Consider the following 23,898-nt stretch of genomic DNA (forward strand, 5'->3'; position numbering starts at 1 on the left):
TTTTCTCCGTCTTCCTCTTTCATGAGTATTTGATGATACCTTTTGTAAGCATCGAGAAAGCATTTGAAAGAGTAACCGGTGAGCGAGTCGACCTTGAGGTCAATTTCTGGTAGTGGATAGCAGTCCTTAGGACAAGCTTTGTTGAGATCTTTGAAGTCTATGCACATTCTCCAAGAGTTGTCTGGTTTCTTGACCATAACCGGGTTTGCAACCCATGATTGGTACTTGACTTCTCGGAGAATGTCAGCAGATACGAGCTTCTCAACCTCCTGACAAGCAGCCAGGCTTCTTTCTGGTGCTAAGCTTCTTTTCTTTTGGACCACAGGTTTGACATCGGGTGGTATTCTTCACTCATGTTCAGCAATACTTCGAGGGATTCCTGTCATATCTTCCGGACACCAAGCGAAGATATCGCTGTAATGTGTCAACAACTTTTCCAAATAAGAGAGAGTTTCTGGTGAAAGGCTTGGGTTGACCCTTATTCTTTGTTCAGGGTACTTAGGATTTATGATAAGCCTTTGCTTGTCTTCTTCGCTTCTGTGACTTTCGCCTTCAACCATGTAGGCCTCTTGAGAGGGTTGAAGGGTTGCTATCCCCCTATCGGTTGGGAATTTACCGTGCCATGACCAACAGACACGGCTATGAAGAAGGCACATTGCCCCAGTCTTCCTATGATCACATCATAGTTTGAAGGTATGTTGATAACCACAAAGGTGAGTGGCTGGATTCTTTTCTTCTGACCTTCACTGAAACAAACATCCAGCGTCAGTTGCCCTAAAGGCTTAAGGGGTATATCAGCAATGCCTTTTATGGAGGTTCCAGAGGGTTGAAGCCTTGAACGTTCTTCATTACTCAAGCGGTTGAAGAACTTTTCGAACATGATTTCAGTGGCCGCCCCAGTGTCTATGTATGCCCTATGTGTTTCCAATGTTCCAATGGTAGCTTCCACGACGAGAGGGCTTGAAAGAGGGCCTTTTTCTGTTGGGGGAAAGCAAACACATTGAAGCTCCCAAGCTTCCAACCACTGCCTTTTATGAGGAACCTTTTCATCAGAGTTCACCATATTGACTTCCTTTCCCTTGCCTTCAGCCATTTTGTCTCAAACCCCTTTTACCAAATGGGCGAGTTCTCCTGACTTAACAGCCTCTTCAATTCTTTTTTTGAGCTGGAAGCAATCGTTGGTGTGGTGACCCTTTTCTTCATGAAACTCGCAGAACTGTGTGGAGTTCTCATTTTTTCTGCTTTTGGGGAGAGGCCTAGGGGGCCTAAAGTTCTGCTTAACTTCTTCTGTTGCAAGGATTTCTTGAGGAGTCTTTGTGAGAGGTGTGAAGCTAATGCCTTTCTCCCTGTTTAGAGGGTTCCGGCCTTCAGACCTTCGATGGTCTGAACCCTTTTGTCGTCTGTCATAGGAGTTGTAATTCCCTCTTTTTCTGACTGGGCTATTACTTCGCCAGCTAGACCCTCTTTTCCTTTGTTCTTTGATGTCGACCGCCTCCTCTCCTCGAATGTGGGCTTCTGCCCTTTCAAGGGCTTCTTCCAAGGTCTTAGGCAGGGACTTGTTGAAATCTCTTATGAGGTATTTCGAAGTGATAGCGTTCATGAAACCGGCTACCCTCAATTTTTCATCTGCCCCTACATAGGTTAGACCTTCCTTTTTGTATCATTCAATAAATTCACGAAGACTTTCATTGTCACGTTGTTTTATTTGAAAAATGACTGTTGCATCTTTGACATATCGTCTCTGCTGAGAGAAGTTGGCCAAAAAACCCTTGCTAAGGTCGTCAAAGCTTCGAATGCTTCGAGCAGGTAAATCGTTGAACCAGATCCTGGCAGATCCGATAAGGGTTTGCATGAACATTAGACAACATTCAGCGTTTGACCATTTCTCTATCCTTGCTGCACCGATAAAGATCTGAAGATGGTCCTCTGGGTCCTCAGACCCATCATACGTTCTGATGTGGGACGGCATCTTGATCTTTGTTTGAAAATCATAATCGGCTATTTGCTGTGAGAAGCATGAAAGGTTACTTGGCTTGTAGGGTTTGGCCAAGTCTTCTTCGACCCTTGTACCCATATTATTATTACCATTGTTGTTCCCTTGAGTGGCTAGCACATGATTGATGAAGTGTTGCCACGGGAAACTGGCCATCATCTGGGTCATCATCTGGGACATAGGGTTGAAACCTTGGAGGCTTCCAGATGTGATTGGGCAGCTAACTCCAAGAGGGGCGCTCATTACCGCACTTCGTGCCAATGGAAGCACAGACAGGGCTTGTTCCCATGAATTGGCGGTAGAGGCTGGAAAGCTTGATATTGGGAATGTAGGAGCTGATCTAAAGTCAGCTCATGGCCCAGAGGAGCACCACTTGTAACTGGTTGAGACGAAAAGAGGGGATATGTTGTAGGATTTGTCATGGTAAACAAATATGCAACGGGGTTTGGAGGATTACTGGGGCCAGCTTCATTCCTGGTTGTAAAAGGTGGAATGGGAGGTCTGGGAGACAGTGTTGGTTCAAGTTCATCATAGTCTAGACGAATCCTCACTCCCTTGTCCTTTTCTTTGTTCACATACTGGTTGAGGAGAGTCCTCAACTCAATAAAATTATTAGCAACTCCCTCGGGGGTAAGTTCAATACGTGTGGGGGTGTCAGTGACACCAACGTTGGGGGAAGGAACTCCGGATCTAGAAGGAGTTGGAGTGTTAAAGGTGAGAAACTCGGGTGTGCTCCCCGGAGTTGAAAAAGAGGTGGGAATAGCCACATGAGCTTGGCTGCTACCCGGAGTTGAAGTGTTCGGTACCTGGTTCACTTCACCCGGGGATCCACTTTCGGACATGGCAACTTTAAGAGAGAAGAGCTACACTACTAGGTCTTTTTTAGGAGAAATAGCGGCGTAGCCCCACGGTGGGCGCCAACTCGTTGAGACAACAAATAATAGACCAAAGATAGTAGCAAGGGTGGTTAGGCAGAAGGGTTAAAGGGTTTAACCTTGCCTAACGTAGGTCGTGGGGTCCCCCCACGTTTGCAAGACGTGGAAGGAGGTTCACTAGTTTATTTTTCTTGTTTGAAGATCCAATTCTGAAGTGTTGTTCAGAAAAGGATTGAGGAACAAAAAGAATAAGTGTAATTTGAATGTGAGTGAGAGACACTTGAGTGAAGCAAGTGTACGATGTGAAGGACCAGAGTTTGAGGAAGCAAATCTGATCGGAATGTCCTCTCTTGATAAATGAAGTGTCACTTATATAGGAGAAGACATCTCCCAAAGAAGTATTCATTTGACTAGTGAACTAGCTTGCAGCGAGGGGCTTACCCTTTCGGGGGTTGAAGCCTTTTGACCCCTGGATAATAGCATGTACTCTGTGGACCTGCATTGCTTTTACGGCTGTGGTTGGTCAGACTGTTTGGGGATGTGACTTGTTTACTGTTCCCGTATGTAACACCTCGAAAAATTTCGTCCAATAATGTCTTGACACGTGTCATAAGGTTCCGTTATGTGAAAACATACTTTAGAGGGACTAAAAGTGATAAACAGTGAAAACTATGGAACGTAAGGGTCCAAAGTGTCAACAATGGATAAATAGGCTCTATGATAACCCCACATAATGTTTATAACCTTTAACGGATGGTTCATGGATCATACGACGCGGAAATTGCACAAAAGTGAAGTATTGTAAACTATAGGGGCCAAAAGTGTCAACATGTTAAATTTATACCTCTGAGTGAACTTTTGGCAGACCCGAAGCTTTGTATAGCTAAAATATACTCACTAGAATATGTGGTAAAAATTTCATGAAGTTTCGTCAACGTATGAGAAAGTTATGGCCAAAACCGTACTTAAGGGACTAAAAGCGTCAACGTCGAATTTCAGGGCTTTTCGGTTGAGCGCAAAGTTATCCGAGGGCATTACCATGTTGGTAAAAGTCCTAAGGTTCTTAAAAACCAAGTTTTGGGGTTTACGGGTCGAGAAAAGTAGCCGAAACATCGCGTACAAGTTCAGGGGTCAAAGCTGCCAATGTGTGAAAGTTGTTTGGCTGAACCAGGGGTCAGGCGACCCGCCTGGGAAAGCCCAAGCGGGCCGCGTGGGTTGCCCAGCGACCAGAAATCGTATTTTGGTTGATTTGAGTCCGAATTTGAGTGCATTACAGTTGTAACTTGCCTCCAATTAGCCCAATAACATGCCATGCATGCCTACCACTACAGGAACCTCGAATTTGTACCTTTAAATCAGATTATTGATCATTTTCTTGGACATTTTCAATTGATCAAGAACACATTCTCACAAGAGCTCTCAAGAACTCTCAAGGCAAGCTTCCTGGAGGAAATCTGATCATCAAGGCCGACTTCTAGTGTCCACTAAACATCTTTAGGACCTTTGTAAGCCTTCAATTCGTTCTTTAATCCATTCTTGTTGTGATTATTAGTAAAAGTCAAACTGGGTGTTCATAACCTTTGACTTTCTGATTTAACGGATTTCTTTCAGTCATTTCTCGAATTGAAACTTGTTATAGATTGGTATTTATGTGGGAAACAAACCCTCTAAAGGGCACTACCTGATTCCCACTACATGCATGCTAAATGTCGAGTCAAACCTATTTCTAAAAAGTCAACAGAAGCGATTCTTGTGAAAAATGACATGATTAAGGATATAGATGACATGCAACCTGATTGATCACTAAAAATAACTTGTAATACATATAAGAATGTGTTTTAATCATCATCAACTCGACAATCTATAGTATAGCCACGAATCGGAACCGAAAGTCTTATAAAACGATTATTTCGTAGACTATCGATTCGGATTCGTACATGCATGTTCGAGATCTGTATTGGAAAGCATTTTTGACTATTTTTATTTTAGTTAAACTTTCTGGAATTTTCTTTGATTGAGTCTATGCTTAGCCTATTCGAATGCATGTTTCCGGTTTATGCATAAAGTTGACTATTTTGCCCTTTTTGATTTAAAACGGGATTTTTGGAAAAGTGAAAGGATAGAAATCTTTATTTTTAATATATGAACTTACACCGAAAATTTCGGATCAGTTGGTGGTCCAGATTGTGAGTTATGGCCATTAGCGTAAAACTATATTATAAATTTACATAAACGGTCCTTTTCGCGTAGAACCCGTTTCTGGCCACGTTTTGATACGAAACTTTTTACCAACTGACGTATTATAATATTCTGGGAATTTTGATGATTTTTAATTAATTTTTGGCTGAACGGATCCTAGATCACCTAGTCATTTCGGCTTATGTCGGTTTTGACCGTTTTAGCCATAAAATGAGTTTTACACACCCTTTTGACCCGAAACCTTTTTCTACTGATTTTATATGATGAATAAATTATTTTAAGTATTCTGGAAATATAAAAATCTCAGATTTATTGTGAAAACCCGAAAACGCCCTTAAATCGTATTTTTAGCGTTTTAACGCATAGTAAAGCGTTATACTTGTTTTTAACATATAAGACTTATACCTACTGATGTGTTTAGCATATTTTCATATAAAAACAGTAAGTATAAGTATATGAACTCAGATTTCCAGTTTTGGCATTTTTAGCCCTTGTGAAATTACTAAATTGCCCCTACGGTGCATAGTTTGGTTTGAATTGATAAATTTGGTATATGGGTCATACCCTACTGATATAATATGTTATATTAAGTATATTTACTGTATGAATCAGACCCGAAACTCAGATTTCTAATTTTATCCTTTTATTATCTTTTAAATGACCAAAATGCCCTTCTAAGGCATAAATTGAGTTTAAAATTATCCCGGGCAATATAGAACATAACTTACTGATATAATATCATATTTTAAGCATATTATCTCAGGGAACTTGCATTTGAATAATTGGTCTACCCGTATCGCCCTTTCCGCGTTCGGTTCGGTTTACGTAACTAGTTTGCGTAAATTGACCAAAACGGGTCAAACGATATCGTTTTTACTTCAAAATCCAGAATGTATTTAGTATACCCATATTATACAAGTATTCAAACTTGTCGGGTCTAAATCACATTCTATCCGGTCTTTCGCTTAATCGTGCGTAAACCGTATCACTCCTAAAACTAACCGGTCAAAGCTTAAGCTTAAATAAAAGGCCGTTAGGAATCTAATAGGTTAATTATAAACCTTTGTTCCAGATTAGGAAGCCCGGTAAAAGCTACCAACACTTATCGTTTGTGACTTATACTTGCTCAGGTAAATACATTTTGACTTATTTTCCCTATACGGGCTTGGGGTACGGTATTTAAAATACCGCTTGATCGGGCGTACAAGTCCTGCGCCTTATTGGTGTACAGTCTTGAATAGCTTGTGCGACTTCGTTTAAACAGTTTTGTCTTACTTAAAGGCTTTGGGGGGTTATTGACCGTGTCCCGGATATCCTTGGCATTTTCTTACGAGATGGCCACGACCAGAGCACGGGGTGTAGGCGTACACCCGTCGTGTATAACTCTTTAATGTGGTGTGTCAATTAAATCTCTAGCCCGGACAGTAGATCCCGGGCCACCAGAGATATAAGTGCATGTAATTCGTTCACAAGTTCATATTATATGATTATCCCAAGTTAATAAAAATATTTATGCCTTGTGCATTTAAATAAATTTTCAATCATTTTCAAAATGAGTCAGTCGATTTGTATTTACCAGTGTAAACTGACGTATTTTTCCCAAAAGATTAAGTGCAGGTACTATACGGAAATAGGCTGGCTGTTTCCTAGAGAGCGTCCACAATAGTCTCGCAAACTCGGACGACATTTATCTGTTGAACTATTTATTTCTATTTTTATTTGATCCGCCTGTGGATCCATTTCAACTACTGTGATATTTATTATTACACTTTATTTGAAAGTTGAAATGTTTCTATTCTGCTTCCGCTGTGCATTATTATATTGTGTTGATTGTCTATGACGATGCCAACTACGTCACTGTACCCCACACCGGGCCCACCGGTGACACGTGGAAATGGGGGTGTGACAGGTTGGTATCAGAGCCAACGCTGAGTGAATTAAACACTAGTCTTTTGTGTTTAATCTCAGTTACACAATTGCACATTCCTCGATTTTCGAGTCTAGACAAAGAACTTAGGAACGTTCAACTTTTCGTTTAATTTATTTTTTAATTATTATTGCATTATCTTATATATTTTGTTGTGCAACTTGTTTGACTTTTGACAGGATCACTATGCCGCCAAGAATGAGAGGTCGAGGAGGATTTGCTACATCCCATGACCATGAGGCAGGGCCCTCACATAGGCGAGCTCCATCCGCCACGCACAACACAGCCGCCAACGACTTTTGGAGGTCTTTCGCCGAGCCTGCTAGACACTCGGTGTCCGCCAGCACTTCACCGTCTTTACCCCACTCGTTTGGGCCCCACTCGGAGAATGGGCCCCATGGTTCGCATGGATCCTACATACCTTTACAGCAGTCACCGCACCAGTATCCAGCGCCAGCCTACCAGGGTTTGTATAACCCTAATGCTTATGTGGAGGAGCCAGTGGGCCATAACCCACTTGGACAGGAGGACCACTTTTCTGGTGGTCACGAGATGGACGTCGACGAGGATTCGGACCCCTCGCTACCTCCATCAGGTACGCCTAACCATCCGATTGAGATACCGGATGGGTCGCCATTTAGGGGATCACCCTATAATGGTGGGGACAGCTTTCAGGAGAGGTTTAAGCAGCATGATTGGTACTTCACCCCTAGCCACAACTCTCCGATGCTTCAATCACTCCATGGTACTCCGATGCTCCAATCACTCCATGGTTCGCCGGTGCACTCGCAGCACCACTCGCAGCATCAGCAGCTCCAGCAGCAGCCGCCTCTACCGCAGGACCTATCTGAGGCCCTGTGGCGTGACGTGATCACTCCGTCACCACCGCCGCCGCCAGTTTTACCTCCTCCACCTCAGAGGCCAAGGAGGAATGCGCGCATGTCTACGCGCGGAGGGATTCGCATAAGCACCCCTCCACGTGTTAGTAGCAGCCGCTACACGTCTCTACCCGGGGAGTCTGAGACAGGGGAGTCTCAGCATCCCGTATCGGAGGTTACTTCTGTTCCGATCCCGCCTCTGCCGCCGCAGAATTTTGGAGAGCCGATTCCGGCTTATGCTAGTGCCGCTCAGTTCAACCCGTTTGAGCATGTATTCCCTCAGGGTTATGATTACACGGGAGACCCTTATTGGCAAGCTGTGAACTACAGCTCACTCCCACCCAGTGATCCATTGGGAGACACTTGGACTGCTGGGCAGTCTACTTTTGGTTACCCTCCGGGTTACCAACAGCCACCGCAGCCGCAGCCTTACCAGCCGCCGCAGCCGCAGTACTACCAGCCACCACCACCGGCGCCTATGATGTCGCCGCCGCAGGTTCAGGAGATCCTGCATGGGATAGATAGCATGCGACGGGAGATGCAAAATGATCGCCGTCACAACCGTGGCATGTTCCAGAAGGTATTTGATTTGCTCAAGGGTAAGAGCAAGAAGGATCGTTGAATCCTTCGATTATCATTTCATGTACTCATGTCCCTGCGTGGACATTTATTCCAGTACTCTACCCCTGCGTGGGTATATCTATCTTATTCTACCCCTGCGCGGGTATGTTATCCTGTTAACCCCTGCGTGGGTTTGTTTTATTTTATTTTGTTATTGATGTACTTGTCTAGCCCTTGCGCGGGCCTGTTATTCATGTTATCCATGTTATTTCAAGTCCCGTTTAGGGCAAATATGTACTGGTATTTTATTGGAAATTTAAATGGTTAATTTGAATTTATCATTTTATTTATATGCATGAATAATATTAAAATAATGGAAAATATCAATTTTTATTTGAATTGCCATTTTATAAGAATCTTAGTAAGGTATAACCTAGCCTGAATGCCTTATTAACAGGCCTGGCCCTGATGGTAAAACCTGGTTGAAAAGATTCAACTCTCTGTTAACATCTGAGAACATGTTAACATTCCTGGCCAAGCGTGATCTGTAAAATCACACAAGCCACATTTTTTTTTGTTACCTACAGATTTTATCTGTATACAAGTCTATTAATGACTTGATACCTACGGGTTATGACTATGTCATATAGTGGCAGTTGTGGTCTATGACTCCCTGCCTAGTGAAGAATTATCTACAGATTATATCTGTATACAAGTCTATTAATGACTTGATACCTACGGGTTATGACTATGTCATATAGTGGCAGTTGTGGTCTATGACTCCCTGCCTAGTGAAGAAATATCTACAGATTATATCTGTACACAAGTCTGTTTATGACTTGATACCTACGGGTTATAACTATGTTATATAATGACAGTTGTGGTTTATGACTCTCTGTCTAGTAAAGGATTATTTGTTTAATTATACAATTTATAATCCTATAAAAATCTAAATTTATAATTTAGTGATTGTCCTTGTGACTAGGCCTATGGTGCCAATATATATATTTTCATTCCTTGATTGCTAATAAGAGCCTGAATGAAATTATTAAATTAACTGCTAAGGTTTTTGATACCATGGTTAATAAATCGTCTAGGACGATAATACTGTTAGGTTCTAAATAAGACCTTGTCCTTTATTGTAGCTTAAAGCTACGATGGCCAAATCGGAAGAAACCAACAGTCATTCTGGGGAACGCTCAGATAATGCAAAGATTCACGTTACCGGTGCAGAATTGCAAGCACTGATAGATAATGCTGTCGCCAAGGCTATGGATAGGCAGTTCAAAGAATCTAGTGGTACTCAGAGTAGAACCCGCTCAGTGACGCATGTCAAGGCTAAGACTCATTCTGGGGCTCATAGTAAGCCTCCATCTAAAAAGAGTGAGCCGAAGAAAGCTGAGGATGATAATCATTCCTCCAACCACAGCAGCGTCCCAAAGCAAGAGATTAAGCTGAAACATGACACGTACAGCAGGTCCTGTACGTACAAGTATTTTGTATCTTGCAAGTCCAGAGATTTCACTGGGGAAAAAGGAGTTGTCGACTGCATGACGTGGATTGACGAGATGGACACTGTAGTTGATATCAGCGGGTGTGCTGATAGGGACGTCGTGAAGTACGTGTCCCAATCATTCAAAGGAGATGCGTTAGCATGGTGGAGGTCACTCCTACAAGCTGCCGGTAAGGCCACACTGTACGGTTTGTCATGGGAACAGTTTGTGGCCCTGATTAAAGAGAACTTCTGTCCGCAGCACGAGGTCGAGCGAATTGAATCGGATTTTGTATCCTTAGTCATGAAGAACCTCGATTGTCAAGCGTATCTTACTACGTTCAACACGCTGTCTCGTTTAGTGCCTTACTTGGTGACCCCGGAGCCGCGTAGGATTGCTCGATTCATTGGGGGTCTGGCACCGGAGATTAAAGCCAGCGTCAAAGCTTCAAGACCTACTACATTTAGATCCGTAGCAGATCTATCCCTCTCCCTCACTCAAGACGTGGTTAGATTGAGAGCTATGAAGAGCTCTGAGGAGAACAAACGGAAACGTGAGGATGACACCTCACGAAGATCTGAAAAGCGACATAGAGGGAACAACAACCACAGGAAAGGGTCGGGGTCTAGGAAAAATGATCATCAGTCGGGTGAGAAACCCAGATGCAAGATCTGCAGGAGGCACCACTTTGGGAGGTGTCGGTTGGAAACGAAATCCCAGTCTTTCGAGAAACGTTGTGGGATCTGCAAGTCCACAGATCATAAGGCTGTGGATTGCAAGAAGATGAAGGATGCAACGTGTTTTGGTTGCAACGAGAAAGGGCACATTCGGCCCAACTGTCCAAAGTTTGCAAAGAAGGCTGATGAAGGGAAGAAGACTAATGCGAGAGTCTTCAAAATGGACGCAAAGGAAGCAGTCCTTGACGATAACGTCATTACCGGTACGTTTCTTGTAAACGATGTTTTTGCTAGAGTCTTGTTTGATTCGGGGGCTGATAAGTCGTTTGTAGATGATAAGTTTTGTAAACTGTTGAACCTTCCTGTTAAAACCTTAAGTGTGAAATATGAGGTGGAATTAGCCGATGGAACCTTAGAAACCGCCTCGACTGTTCTAGATGGATGTGTTATATCCATTAGGAATCATTCTTTCCCGTTATCCTTGCTTCCCTTTAAGTTAGCTGGATTCGACATAGTGATAGGCATGGATTGGTTGTCGAGTAACCAAGCCCAGATTCTGTGCAATAGAAAGCAAGTAATAGTTAAGACTCCGTCTGGTGAGTCACTTACTATTCAAGGAGATACCCAGCATGGATTGCCGGAGCAAGTGTCCATGCTCAAAGCATCCAGATGCATGCAAAAGGGATGTGTCATTTATATGGCACAAGTTACCATAGATGAGCCGAAGCCGAAGATTGAAGATATTCCTGTTATCTCGGAATATCCTGAAGTATTTCCTGAAGAGCTACCCGGGTTGCCACCGGATAGGCAAGTAGAGTTTCGGATAGATATCATACCAGGTGCAGCACCTGTAGCAAGAGCACCATACCGATTGGCACCAACGGAGATGAAGGAGTTAAGGACGCAGTTGGATGAGCTTTTAGCCAAAGGTTTTATTAGACCTAGCTCGTCTCCTTGGGGAGCGCCAATCTTGTTCGTTAAGAAGAAGGATGGTTCGATGCGTCTGTGCATCGATTACCGTGAGCTTAATAAGGTCACTATCAAGAATCGGTATCCGTTACCCAGGATCGACGATCTGTTCGACCAATTGCAAGGAGCAAGTTACTTCTCCAAGATTGACCTGAGGTCAGGTTATCATCAATTGAAGGTCAAGGATGAAGACGTACACAAGACCGCGTTTAGGACTCGTTATGGACATTACGAGTTCCTAGTGATGCCGTTTGGACTCACTAACGCACCAGCCGCGTTCATGGATCTCATGAATCGCGTCTGCAAACCTTATTTAGATAAGTTCGTCATCGTCTTTATTGATGACATTCTTATCTACTCGAAGAGCCAAGCTGATCATGAGAAACACCTTCGTTGTATTCTCAAACTTTTGAATCAAGAGAAGCTTTATGCCAAATTCTCGAAGTGTGAATTTTGGCTTCGAGAAGTCCAGTTCCTTGGACATGTTGTAAGTGAGCGTGGTATCCAAGTAGATCCCGCTAAAGTAGAAGCAGTCATGAACTGGCAGGAGCCGAAGACTCCTACCGAGATTCGTAGTTTCCTCGGATTGGCAGGATATTATAGGAGATTCATCGAGAACTTCTCAAGGATTGCTGCGCCCCTAACCTCATTAACCCGTAAGAAGATTAAGTTTGATTGGGGCCCTAAGCAGCAGGAATCCTTTGACATTCTGAAGCAGAAGCTGAGCAATGCGCCAGTATTGACATTGCCCGATGGTATAGATGAATTTGTGGTGTATTGTGATGCATCACATACTGGCATGGGTTGTGTACTCATGCAGAAAGGCAAAGTCATTGCCTACGCTTCTCGACAACTAAAGGTGCACGAGAAGAACTACACCACCCACGATTTGGAATTGGGTGCGGTTGTATTTGCATTGAAGCTATGGAGACATTACTTGTATGGAACCAAGTGTATCATTTATTCGGATCACAAGAGTCTTCAGCACTTGTTCAATCAGAAGGAATTGAACATGCGTCAAAGGCGATGGATGGAAACTCTAAATGATTATGATTGCGAGATACGATACCATCCAGGCAAGGCAAATGTGGTTGCCGACGCCTTAAGTAGAAAGGAAAGGGTGAAGCCAATTAGAATCAATGCCAAGCGCATTGAGATAAGGAATAGTCTGAATGAAAGGGTGTTAGCTGCACAGAAGGAAGCTGTGCTGGAAGCTAACTATCCTGCAGAAAAGTTGGGAGTAACTGAGGAGCAGTTATCCCACGACAAAGATGGAATGCTACGCCTAAACGGACGAATATGGGTTCCAGTATATGGAGGACTTCGGGATGTTATCCTCCAGGAAGCCCACAACTCTAAATATTCCGTTCATCCTGGAGCAGATAAGATGTACCAGGATTTGAAATCAAACTACTGGTGGATTGGTTTGAAAAAGTCCGTGGCCGAGTATGTGGCCAAATGTTTGACTTGTGCGCAAGTCAAGGCTGAGCATCAGAAGCCGTCAGGTTTGCTTCAACAGCCTGAAATTCCCAAATGGAAATGGGAAATGGTGACAATGGATTTTATCACCAAGTTGCCGAAAACGAAAAAGGGAAATGATACCATATGGGTCATAGTAGACAGACTGACTAAGTCAGCTCATTTTCTACCCATCAAGGAGACGTATAGCTCAGATATGTTAGCACAATTATACGTCGATAAGATAGTAGCGCTACATGGTATACCTATATCTATTATCTCTGATAGAGATACTAGATATACGTCGCATTTTTGGAAGAGTTTCCAACAATCGTTGGGCACTCGTTTGAATTTTAGTACGGCTTACCATCCTCAGACCGATGGTCAGAGTGAGCGTACTATTCAGACTTTGGAAGACATGCTTCGAGCATGTGCGATCGACTTAGGTGGTAGTTGGGATAAGAACTTACCACTGATTGAATTCTCCTACAACAATAGCTACCATTCCAGCATAAAGGCTGCGCCTTTTGAGGCCCTATACGGTAGAAAGTGTAGATCGCCCATTTGTTGGGCAGAAGTTGGAGATGTCCAGTTGTCTGGACCAGATATCGTCTTTGAGACGACAGACAAGATCGTTCAGATCCGTGATCGTTTGAAAGCTGCCAGGGATAGGCAGAAAAGTTATGCGGATCCTAAGCGCAAAGATTTTCACTTTGATGTGGGTGAAAAAGTGTTGCTTAAAGTATCACCTTGGAAAGGTGTAATGAGATTTGGAAAGAAAGGCAAGCTAAGCCCGAGATACATAGGACCTTTCGAGATAATCGAACGTGTCGGGGCAGTCGCTTACAAGTTAAACTTGCCTGAAGAGCTTAGTGCCATTCATAATGTGTTTCACATCTGTAATTTGAAGAAGTGTTTCGCTGACGATTCACTGGTTATACCGCATACAGATATACACATAGACGAAAGTCTAAAGTTTATTGAAAAACCTTTGTCGATTGAGGATCGACAGGTAAAGAAACTTCGAAGGAAGCACGTGCCTATTGTAAAGGTCAAATGGGATGCCCGTAGAGGTCCCGAATACACGTGGGAAGTGGAATCCACGATGAAAGATAAATATCCCCATTTGTTTGAATAAATCTCGGGGTCGAGATTTCTTTTAAGGGGGTGAGGATGTAACACCTCGAAAAATTTCGTCCAATAATGTCTTGACACGTGTCATAAGGTTCCGTTATGTGAAAACATACTTTAGAGGGACTAAAAGTGATAAACAGTGAAAACTATGGAACGTAAGGGTCCAAAGTGTCAACAATGGATAAATAGGCTCTATGATAACCCCACATAATGTTTATAACCTTTAACGGATGGTTCATGGATCATACGACGCGGAAATTGCACAAAAGTGAAGTATTGTAAACTATAGGGGCCAAAAGTGTCAACATGTTAAATTTATACCTCTGAGTGAACTTTTGGCAGACCCGAAGCTTTGTATAGCTAAAATATACTCACTAGAATATGTGGTAAAAATTTCATGAAGTTTCGTCAACGTATGAGAAAGTTATGGCCAAAACCGTACTTAAGGGACTAAAAGCGTCAACGTCGAATTTCAGGGCTTTTCGGTTGAGCGCAAAGTTATCCGAGGGCATTACCATGTTGGTAAAAGTCCTAAGGTTCTTAAAAACCAAGTTTTGGGGTTTACGGGTCGAGAAAAGTAGCCGAAACATCGCGTACAAGTTCAGGGGTCAAAGCTGCCAATGTGTGAAAGTTGTTTGGCTGAACCAGGGGTCAGGCGACCCGCCTGGGAAAGCCCAAGCGGGCCGCGTGGGTTGCCCAGCGACCAGAAATCGTATTTTGGTTGATTTGAGTCCGAATTTGAGTGCATTACAGTTGTAACTTGCCTCCAATTAGCCCAATAACATGCCATGCATGCCTACCACTACAGGAACCTCGAATTTGTACCTTTAAATCAGATTATTGATCATTTTCTTGGACATTTTCAATTGATCAAGAACACATTCTCACAAGAGCTCTCAAGAACTCTCAAGGCAAGCTTCCTGGAGGAAATCTGATCATCAAGGCCGACTTCTAGTGTCCACTAAACATCTTTAGGACCTTTGTAAGCCTTCAATTCGTTCTTTAATCCATTCTTGTTGTGATTATTAGTAAAAGTCAAACTGGGTGTTCATAACCTTTGACTTTCTGATTTAACGGATTTCTTTCAGTCATTTCTCGAATTGAAACTTGTTATAGATTGGTATTTATGTGGGAAACAAACCCTCTAAAGGGCACTACCTGATTCCCACTACATGCATGCTAAATGTCGAGTCAAACCTATTTCTAAAAAGTCAACAGAAGCGATTCTTGTGAAAAATGACATGATTAAGGATATAGATGACATGCAACCTGATTGATCACTAAAAATAACTTGTAATACATATAAGAATGTGTTTTAATCATCATCAACTCGACAATCTATAGTATAGCCACGAATCGGAACCGAAAGTCTTATAAAACGATTATTTCGTAGACTATCGATTCGGATTCGTACATGCATGTTCGAGATCTGTATTGGAAAGCATTTTTGACTATTTTTATTTTAGTTAAACTTTCTGGAATTTTCTTTGATTGAGTCTATGCTTAGCCTATTCGAATGCATGTTTCCGGTTTATGCATAAAGTTGACTATTTTGCCCTTTTTGATTTAAAACGGGATTTTTGGAAAAGTGAAAGGATAGAAATCTTTATTTTTAATATATGAACTTACACCGAAAATTTCGGATCAGTTGGTGGTCCAGATTGTGAGTTATGGCCATTAGCGTAAAACTATATTATAAATTTACATAAACGGTCCTTTTCGCGTAGAACCCGTTTCTGGCCACGTTTTGATACGAAACTTTTTACCAACTGACGTATTATAATATTCTGGGAATTTTGATGATTTTTAATTAATTTTTGGCTGAACGGATCCTAGATCACCTAGTCATTTCGGCTTATGTCGGTTTTGACCGTTTTAGCCATAAAATGAGTTTTACACACCCTTTTGACCCGAAACCTTTTTCTACTGATTTTATATGATGAATAAATTATTTTAAGTATTCTGGAAATATAAAAATCTCAGATTTATTGTGAAAACCCGAAAACGCCCTTAAATCGTATTTTTAGCGTTTTAACGCATAGTAAAGCGTTATACTTGTTTTTAACATATAAGACTTATACCTACTGATGTGTTTAGCATATTTTCATATAAAAACAGTAAGTATAAGTATATGAACTCAGATTTCCAGTTTTGGTATTTTTAGCCCTTGTGAAATTACTAAATTGCCCCTACGGTGCATAGTTTGGTTTGAATTGATAAATTTGGTATATGGGTCATACCCTACTGATATAATATGTTATATTAAGTATATTTACTGTATGAATCAGACCCGAAACTCAGATTTCTAATTTTATCCTTTTATTATCTTTTAAATGACCAAAATGCCCTTCTAAGGCATAAATTGAGTTTAAAATTATCCCGGGCAATATAGAACATAACTTACTGATATAATATCATATTTTAAGCATATTATCTCAGGGAACTTGCATTTGAATCATTGGTCTACCCGTATCGCCCTTTCCGCGTTCGGTTCGGTTTACGTAACAAGTTTGCGTAAATTGACCAAAACGGGTCAAACGATATCGTTTTTACTTCAAAATCCAGAATGTATTTAGTATACCCATATTATACAAGTATTCAAACTTGTCGGGTCTAAATCACATTCTATCCGGTCTTTCGCTTAATCGTGCGTAAACCGTATCACTCCTAAAACTAACCGGTCAAAGCTTAAGCTTAAATAAAAGGCCGTTAGGAATCTAATAGGTTAATTATAAACCTTTGTTCCAGATTAGGAAGCCCGGTAAAAGCTACCAACACTTATCGTTTGTGACTTATACTTGCTCAGGTAAATACATTTTGACTTATTTTCCCTATACGGGCTTGGGGTACGGTATTTAAAATACCGCTTGATCGGGCGTACAAGTCCTGCGCCTTATTGGTGTACAGTCTTGAATAGCTTGTGCGACTTCGTTTAAACAGTTTTGTCTTACTTAAAGGCTTTGGGGGGTTATTGACCGTGTCCCGGATATCCTTGGCATTTTCTTACGAGATGGCCACGACCAGAGCACGGGGTGTAGGCGTACACCCGTCGTGTATAACTCTTTAATGTGGTGTGTCAATTAAATCTCTAGCCCGGACAGTAGATCCCGGGCCACCAGAGATATAAGTGCATGTAATTCGTTCACAAGTTCATATTATATGATTATCCCAAGTTAATAAAAATATTTATGCCTTGTGCATTTAAATAAATTTTCAATCATTTTCAAAATGAGTCAGTCGATTTGTATTTACCAGTGTAAACTGACGTATTTTTCCCAAAAGATTAAGTGCAGGTACTATACGGAAATAGGCTGGCTGTTTCCTAGAGAGCGTCCACAATAGTCTCGCAAACTCGGACGACATTTATCTGTTGAACTATTTATTTCTATTTTTATTTGATCCGCCTGTGGATCCATTTCAACTACTGTGATATTTATTATTACACTTTATTTGAAAGTTGAAATGTTTCTATTCTGCTTCCGCTGTGCATTATTATATTGTGTTGATTGTCTATGACGATGCCAACTACGTCACTGTACCCCACACCGGGCCCACCGGTGACACGTGGAAATGGGGGTGTGACACCGTATTACTTTACTCTATCGTCTCGGGCTACCCCCGTCATCACTTGTCATGCATCGTAGTAGTAGTATTAGTACTAGTTGTCTGTGAGAAATTTGCGCAACAGCTTGGAATTAGCTTTCTAACCTTGCTGGTGAAGGCTTCTGAGTCTTGGGTGAACTCACGGTGCATAGCTTCGGTTGCCAAAGCATCAAGGATGTCATTTATGTCATAAGCCAGATGCTGGAGATCTTTCAGCCATTCTTTCACAGAATCGTTGGTTATCTCCTTGTGAGAAGCATCAGAAAGCACACATTGGATTTGCTTCAACCATCTCTGCCATTTCTTGATCTCAGAATCAACTCCCTTGTAGCGAGCAATGTTTCTGACAGTTGCAGAAGCCAGTTTCTCAAAGAGGACACCAAGGAAGGCAGATATCACAAGCTCAACCATTGGTTGTTATGAGAGATTCTAGAGGTGTGAATGGGATTGGGATTGGGTGATGATGTGAAGCGCTAGTTATGGTCAACGTTTTAGTTGCAATTTACACTTTCTGATCTGGCCTGATTTCTCTAGATATTCTATCCCGAGAAAAATAAACCAACTTGTCTTTGCCTCGGTTGAAACTATTTGTTTTTTTCTGTTTCCACCACTAAATAAAAAAATTGGAGCGAAGATGATAATTATAATATAAAAACAAGAGTGAATTACAAGTTTTGTTGTTTGTCATTATACCAAATTTCAAGCAATGTCCTTTATTTTTAAAATTGATGAGTTTTGTATTTAATGTTTACAAATCTTACACGTTATGTCCTTTAAACCAAACCCAATTAATTCTAACCATTAAGTAAAGGGCAAGTTAGTCTTTTCACCCATTTATTTAACACAACCATTTTAATAATTTTAATAAATGAAAACAAAATGAAATATGTCACCACCAACTGCCACCACCAACCCCCCATCAGCACTACATGCCATAACCTTTCATCACCTCCACCATGTGCCAACATTAACAAAACAAAGAACTCTACCGAAACTATGAACCAGTAGTTGAAAAATATGTGGTGTCTCTCTCTAGACGCCCCTTTTTCATGATCAAGCATATTAGTTATGTTAATGTTTTAGACGTTCACCCCATTTAGTTGGTTTGATTTTTAAGATGCATGTGATTCAAATTTAAGACCTGCAAGCTTTTTGGTGGAATGAGAGTTGTGGGGTTATTTTTCATGCTGTAAAAAAGAAATTGCATATTTAAGGTTCATTAGATAATCTCTTTTCATATTAACCATACAACAACTAATATGCTTGTTCTCGATCGTAAATCATGCAATTATATATAACCTGTAAGAAAGGCACCATTCTACCTGTTTCCTCCTCATTCGAAACCACTCCCTCCTCTATTGTCATTGCCTCCACTGCAACCTTTTCCGGCGAGCCACCGTTGTAATCTGTGCACCGATTTTAGGTAAGAAAGCCACCATCCTACTCGTTTTCATTTCCATTCAAAAGACCTAAGGTTTTATTCGTTAATTGCGGTCATATAACTTGAATTTGATGTGAAACAGGATGCGCAAATTAGGGTTCATATTTGGGGAAGATGATGACTGAAACTAGGCTCTTATGTTAATTGAGGAGAAAGAGAGTGTGTGTGCGCTTATGTATATAACTTTTAATAAGGTAAATTGGTCTGTAATAATCCCACCTAGACCTTATTGGCCATTAATAATCCCATCTCAGAATATTTCCCCTACCAGTCCCACCTTTCACCTATTTTTCCTACAATGGTCCCCCCTTAAAAAAACTTAACAGAGTTAAGCTTTTTTCAAAATTACAGACAGATTTTTTAGGGCTTTTGATCAGAACGATGATACGAGTCCATTGATGTAAAACTCACTTCGAAATGGTGCTCCAAGTGACTTGATTTTGGTTAATTGGAAATTTAAACACTCGAATTGAAGCGCCGTTTTCATCGTTTGGAGCATCGTTTCGAGGCAAGTTTTACATCAATGGACTCGTATCGTCGTTCTAATCAAAAGTCCTAAAAAATCTATTTGTAATTTGGAAAAAGCCTTAACTCCGTTAAGTTTTTTTAACGGGGGACCATTGTAGGAAAAATAGGTGAAAGGTGGGACTGGTGGAGGGAATATTCTAAGGTGGCAACCATTGGGTGTCAGCCCAATGGCCACCAGCCCGCATTCTAACCCGGAGGTGGCGGGTTCGAGTCTTGCTCGTTCCCAATGCCCCTACGGTAGCGGATTTACCCCCAGACTTAGGCTTGCTGGGTGGCGGTCTGCGAGGTGGGATCACCTCGGCGGTTGGGAGGACCGTGGAATATCCCCCCCCCCCCCCCCCCCGAATATTCTAAGGTGGGATTATTAATGGCCAATAAGGTCTAGGTGAGATTATTACAGGCCAATTTCCCTTTTAATAATTATATTTTGTTTCCATTTATTAAAATTATTATTAAAATGGTTTTGTAAAATAAATGGGTGAAAAGACCAACTTGCCCTTCATTTAATGGTTAGAATTAACAGGGTTAGGCTTAAAGGACATAATTTGTAAGATCTTTAAACATTAAGTACAAAACTCATCAATTTTAAAGACAAAGGACACCGCTTGAAATTTGGTGTAAAGATAAAGGACAAAACTTGTAATTCACGTCCTTGATGACCTGAATAAATAAACTGATACTACTAGATCAGTTTTACTGCTCCTTAAAAACCTTACTAAGAAAACCTATTGGGACGAAACTTAGTTAAGGGAAAAAGAGTACAGTGTGTATAATTCTCCCCCTGAATTCAACAAACATCTTTCAATCTGCGGAGACCGATCTTGTGTGATAGTTGCTCGAAACTGCTTCTTGGTAAAGATTTTGTGAACAGGTCAGCTAAATTTTCACTTGACTTTATCTGGCGAACATCAATTTCCCCTTCTTTCTGCAAGTCATATGTTGAGAAGAACTTTGGTGAGATGTGCTTTGTTCGATCACCCTTGATGTAACCTTCTCTGATCTGAGCTATGCAAACAGCATTGTCTTCATAAATAATTGTCGGCTCCTTCTTGATCTATTCTAATTCGCATGCTTCTTGTATGTGATTAATCATTGATCTCAACCACACACATTCTTGACCAGCATCATATAGTGCTATCAATTCAGCATGATTTGATGATGTTGCTGTAAGTGTTTGCTTAGTTGACTTCCAAGAAATTGTTGTGCCGCTGTATGTGAATACATAACATGTCTGAGATTTTGCTTTGTCAGGATCTGATAGATATCCGGCATTAGCATACCCAATAAGCTGGGACTTTTGATCTTTCTGATAGAAAAGACCTAAGTCTTGTGTCCCGTAAATATACCGGAATATATGTTTTACACCATTCCAATGTCTACGTGTTGGATTCGAACTGTATCTCGCTAGTACATGTACTTATATGCAATGTCAGTTCTTGTGTTATTTTCGAGACACATAAGGGCACCGATCGCGCTTAAGTACGGTACTTCTGGACCAAGTACATCTTCGCCTTCTTCTTGAGGGCGATAAGGATCCTTGTGTGGATCTAGCGGTCGGATAACCATAGGTACGCTAAACGGATGTGCTTTATCCATATTGAAACGTACTAACATCTTCTGGATGTAGTTTGATTGATGGACAAATGTGCCATTGCACAGATACTCAAATTGTAGTCCGATGCATAATTTCGTCATACCAAGATCTTTCATTTCAAATTCCTTCTTTAACAACTGAGCATCTTTCTCTATCTCTTCAGGAGATCCGATGATGTTGATATCACCAACATAGACTGCTATTATAGTGAAATTTGAGAGTGTTCTTTTTATAAAAACACATGGACTGATTACATCAGACTTGTATCCTTCTTTTTCGAGATATTCACTAAGTCGATTGTACCACATACGACCAGATTGTTTGAGACCATATAAAGATCTCTGGAGCTTTATAGAACACATATCTCGAGGTGTTGATTTTAATGCTTTAGATAATTTTAATCCTTTAGGGATTTTCATGTAGATGTCATTTTCAAGTGTCCCGTATAAGTATGTGGTGACGACATCCATTAGTCTCATATTAAGTCCTTCTGAGATTGCAAGGCCAATTAGAAATCTAAGGGTTATCGCATCCACTACAGGGGAATACGTTTCCTCATAATCAACTCCTGGGATTTGGGAAAACACTTGGGCTACAAGGCGTGCCTTATATCATACAATCTCATTCTTTTCGTTTCTTTTATAGCAAACACCCATTTATAACCAACTAGTTTGACGTCTATGGGTATCCGGACTACAGGTCCGAAAACATTTCGCTTTTCAAGCGAACCTAACTCAGCCTTTACGACCTCTTGCCATTTTGGCCAATCAATTCTGTGCATGCACTCTTCTAGAGTTTTAGGTACATAATCATTAATCAGTTTCATTGATTACATCTGTTGGTATAGCATATGCAAATATATCATCAACACGTGTTTCATTTCGGGTCCATATTGTACTATTTTGTACATAATTTATAGAGATCTCGTTTTTGTTTAGTACCAGTGTGACTTCTGGGATTTCATTTTCCTCCGGAATTATGTTAGTCTCTTCTAGGACTTTTACCTCTTCTGGGGTTTCATTTACTAAGTTTCCACCAACAAATTTATTCTGCTCTTTTCGTTTACGTGGGTTCTTATCTTTGGAACATGTTGGTCTCCCACGCTTTCTTTGTATGGTAATCGCTTCTGGGATTACTTCAATTCGAGCAGGCGCATTTGATGCTGGTATATGTGACTTTGTGACTCTATTTGTGTCTGTGAATGCATCTGGTAATTCATTCGCTATTCTTTGCAAATGTATGATCTTTTGGACTTCATATTCACATTGACCACTTCGGGGGTCGAGATTTGATAACAATGATGCATTCCATGTTAACTCTTGTGTTACCAGTCTTTCTTTAGTCTTATCTCCCCCTAAGACTGGGAATACTGTCTCAATAAACTGACAGTCAGCAAAACGTGTTGTAAACATGTCACCCGTTAATGGTTCTAAATATTTAATAATAGACGAGGAGTTAAAACCAATGTAAATACCTAGTCTTCTCTGTGGTCCCATTATGGTACGTTGAGGTGGCGATATCGGTACATATACCGCACAACCAAATATTTTGAGGTGGGACAGATTTGGTTCTCTTTCGAAGACCAGTTGTAATGGGGAGTATTCATGATCGGCAGTTGGTCTTAATCGAATTAGTGCAGCAGCGTGTAAAATAGCATGCCCCCATGCAGAAGATGGCAATTTGCATCGCATCCGGAGAGGTCTAGCGATTATTTGTAGTCGTTTAATTAATAATTCAGCTAAACCATTTTGTGTGTGAACATGAGTTACTGGATGTTCAACTTTTATCCCAATTGACTTACAATAATCGTTAAAAGCTTGCGATGTGAATTCTCCTGCATTATCCATTCGTATGGTTTTAATTGGATTTTCAGGGAAATGAGCTCTCAATTGTATGATTTGGGCCAACAGTTGGGCAAACGCTACATTTCGGGTAGCTAAAAGACTCAAGTGTGACCATCGCGATGTGGCGTCAATTAAGACTAAGAAATAGCGGAATGGACCACAAAGAGGATGTATTGGCCCACATATATCCCCTTGGATTCTTTCCAAAAATGAGGGGTTTTCTTGTGACAACTTAGTTTGTGAGGGCCGAGTAATAAGTTTGCCCAGAGAGCATGCTGCACATGATAGGTCTTGTGTTAGCAAGACTTTTAAGTTTTTAAGAGGGTGCCCGGTTGCACTTTTGATTATTCGTCTCATCATTATGCTACCAGGGTTGTCGGGTAAATCCCTTCTCAATCATATACATCTCTCACCATACTACACATCGTGCCTAACAATGGTCGTTACAATTACTTATCAAATAGAAATATTTGAACCATGTTAAAGAACAACATTCCATATCACCAGGTATACGCTACATGTGAGTGGCTAAAACTCACATGTAACCATGTATGGATGCCTCAGTTTCAATGTGATAAGCATTAGTCCGAGTATACATATAACTATGATTGATAAACTTGTTATATATTGGTAAGATGTTGGTGCTCTTCTAGAGCATTTTATATGCTACTTACACATGAAATAGCATTTATAAGTGTCTCTGACCGGAGACAACTTAGAAAAA

At 41.1% G+C, this 23,898-nt stretch overlaps 1 protein-coding gene across 1 annotated transcript in view; it reads right to left on the reverse strand.

Moving 5' to 3' along the window:
* The window catches only part of LOC118481887 (putative disease resistance protein RGA3), a 50,417-nt gene extending 32,040 nt beyond the window's left edge, over positions 1–18,377 (reverse strand). The window contains exon 1 of the mRNA XM_035977209.1: positions 17,873–18,377. Within this exon, the coding sequence (XP_035833102.1) occupies positions 17,873–18,178 (306 nt within the window). The 5' untranslated portion in view covers positions 18,179–18,377. The remainder of the gene's footprint in view (positions 1–17,872) is intronic.
* Positions 18,378–23,898: the final 5,521 nt, after the last annotated feature.

This window comes from Helianthus annuus, chromosome 9, assembly GCF_002127325.2.
Source record: "Helianthus annuus cultivar XRQ/B chromosome 9, HanXRQr2.0-SUNRISE, whole genome shotgun sequence".
Lineage (NCBI taxonomy): Eukaryota > Viridiplantae > Streptophyta > Magnoliopsida > Asterales > Asteraceae > Helianthus > Helianthus annuus.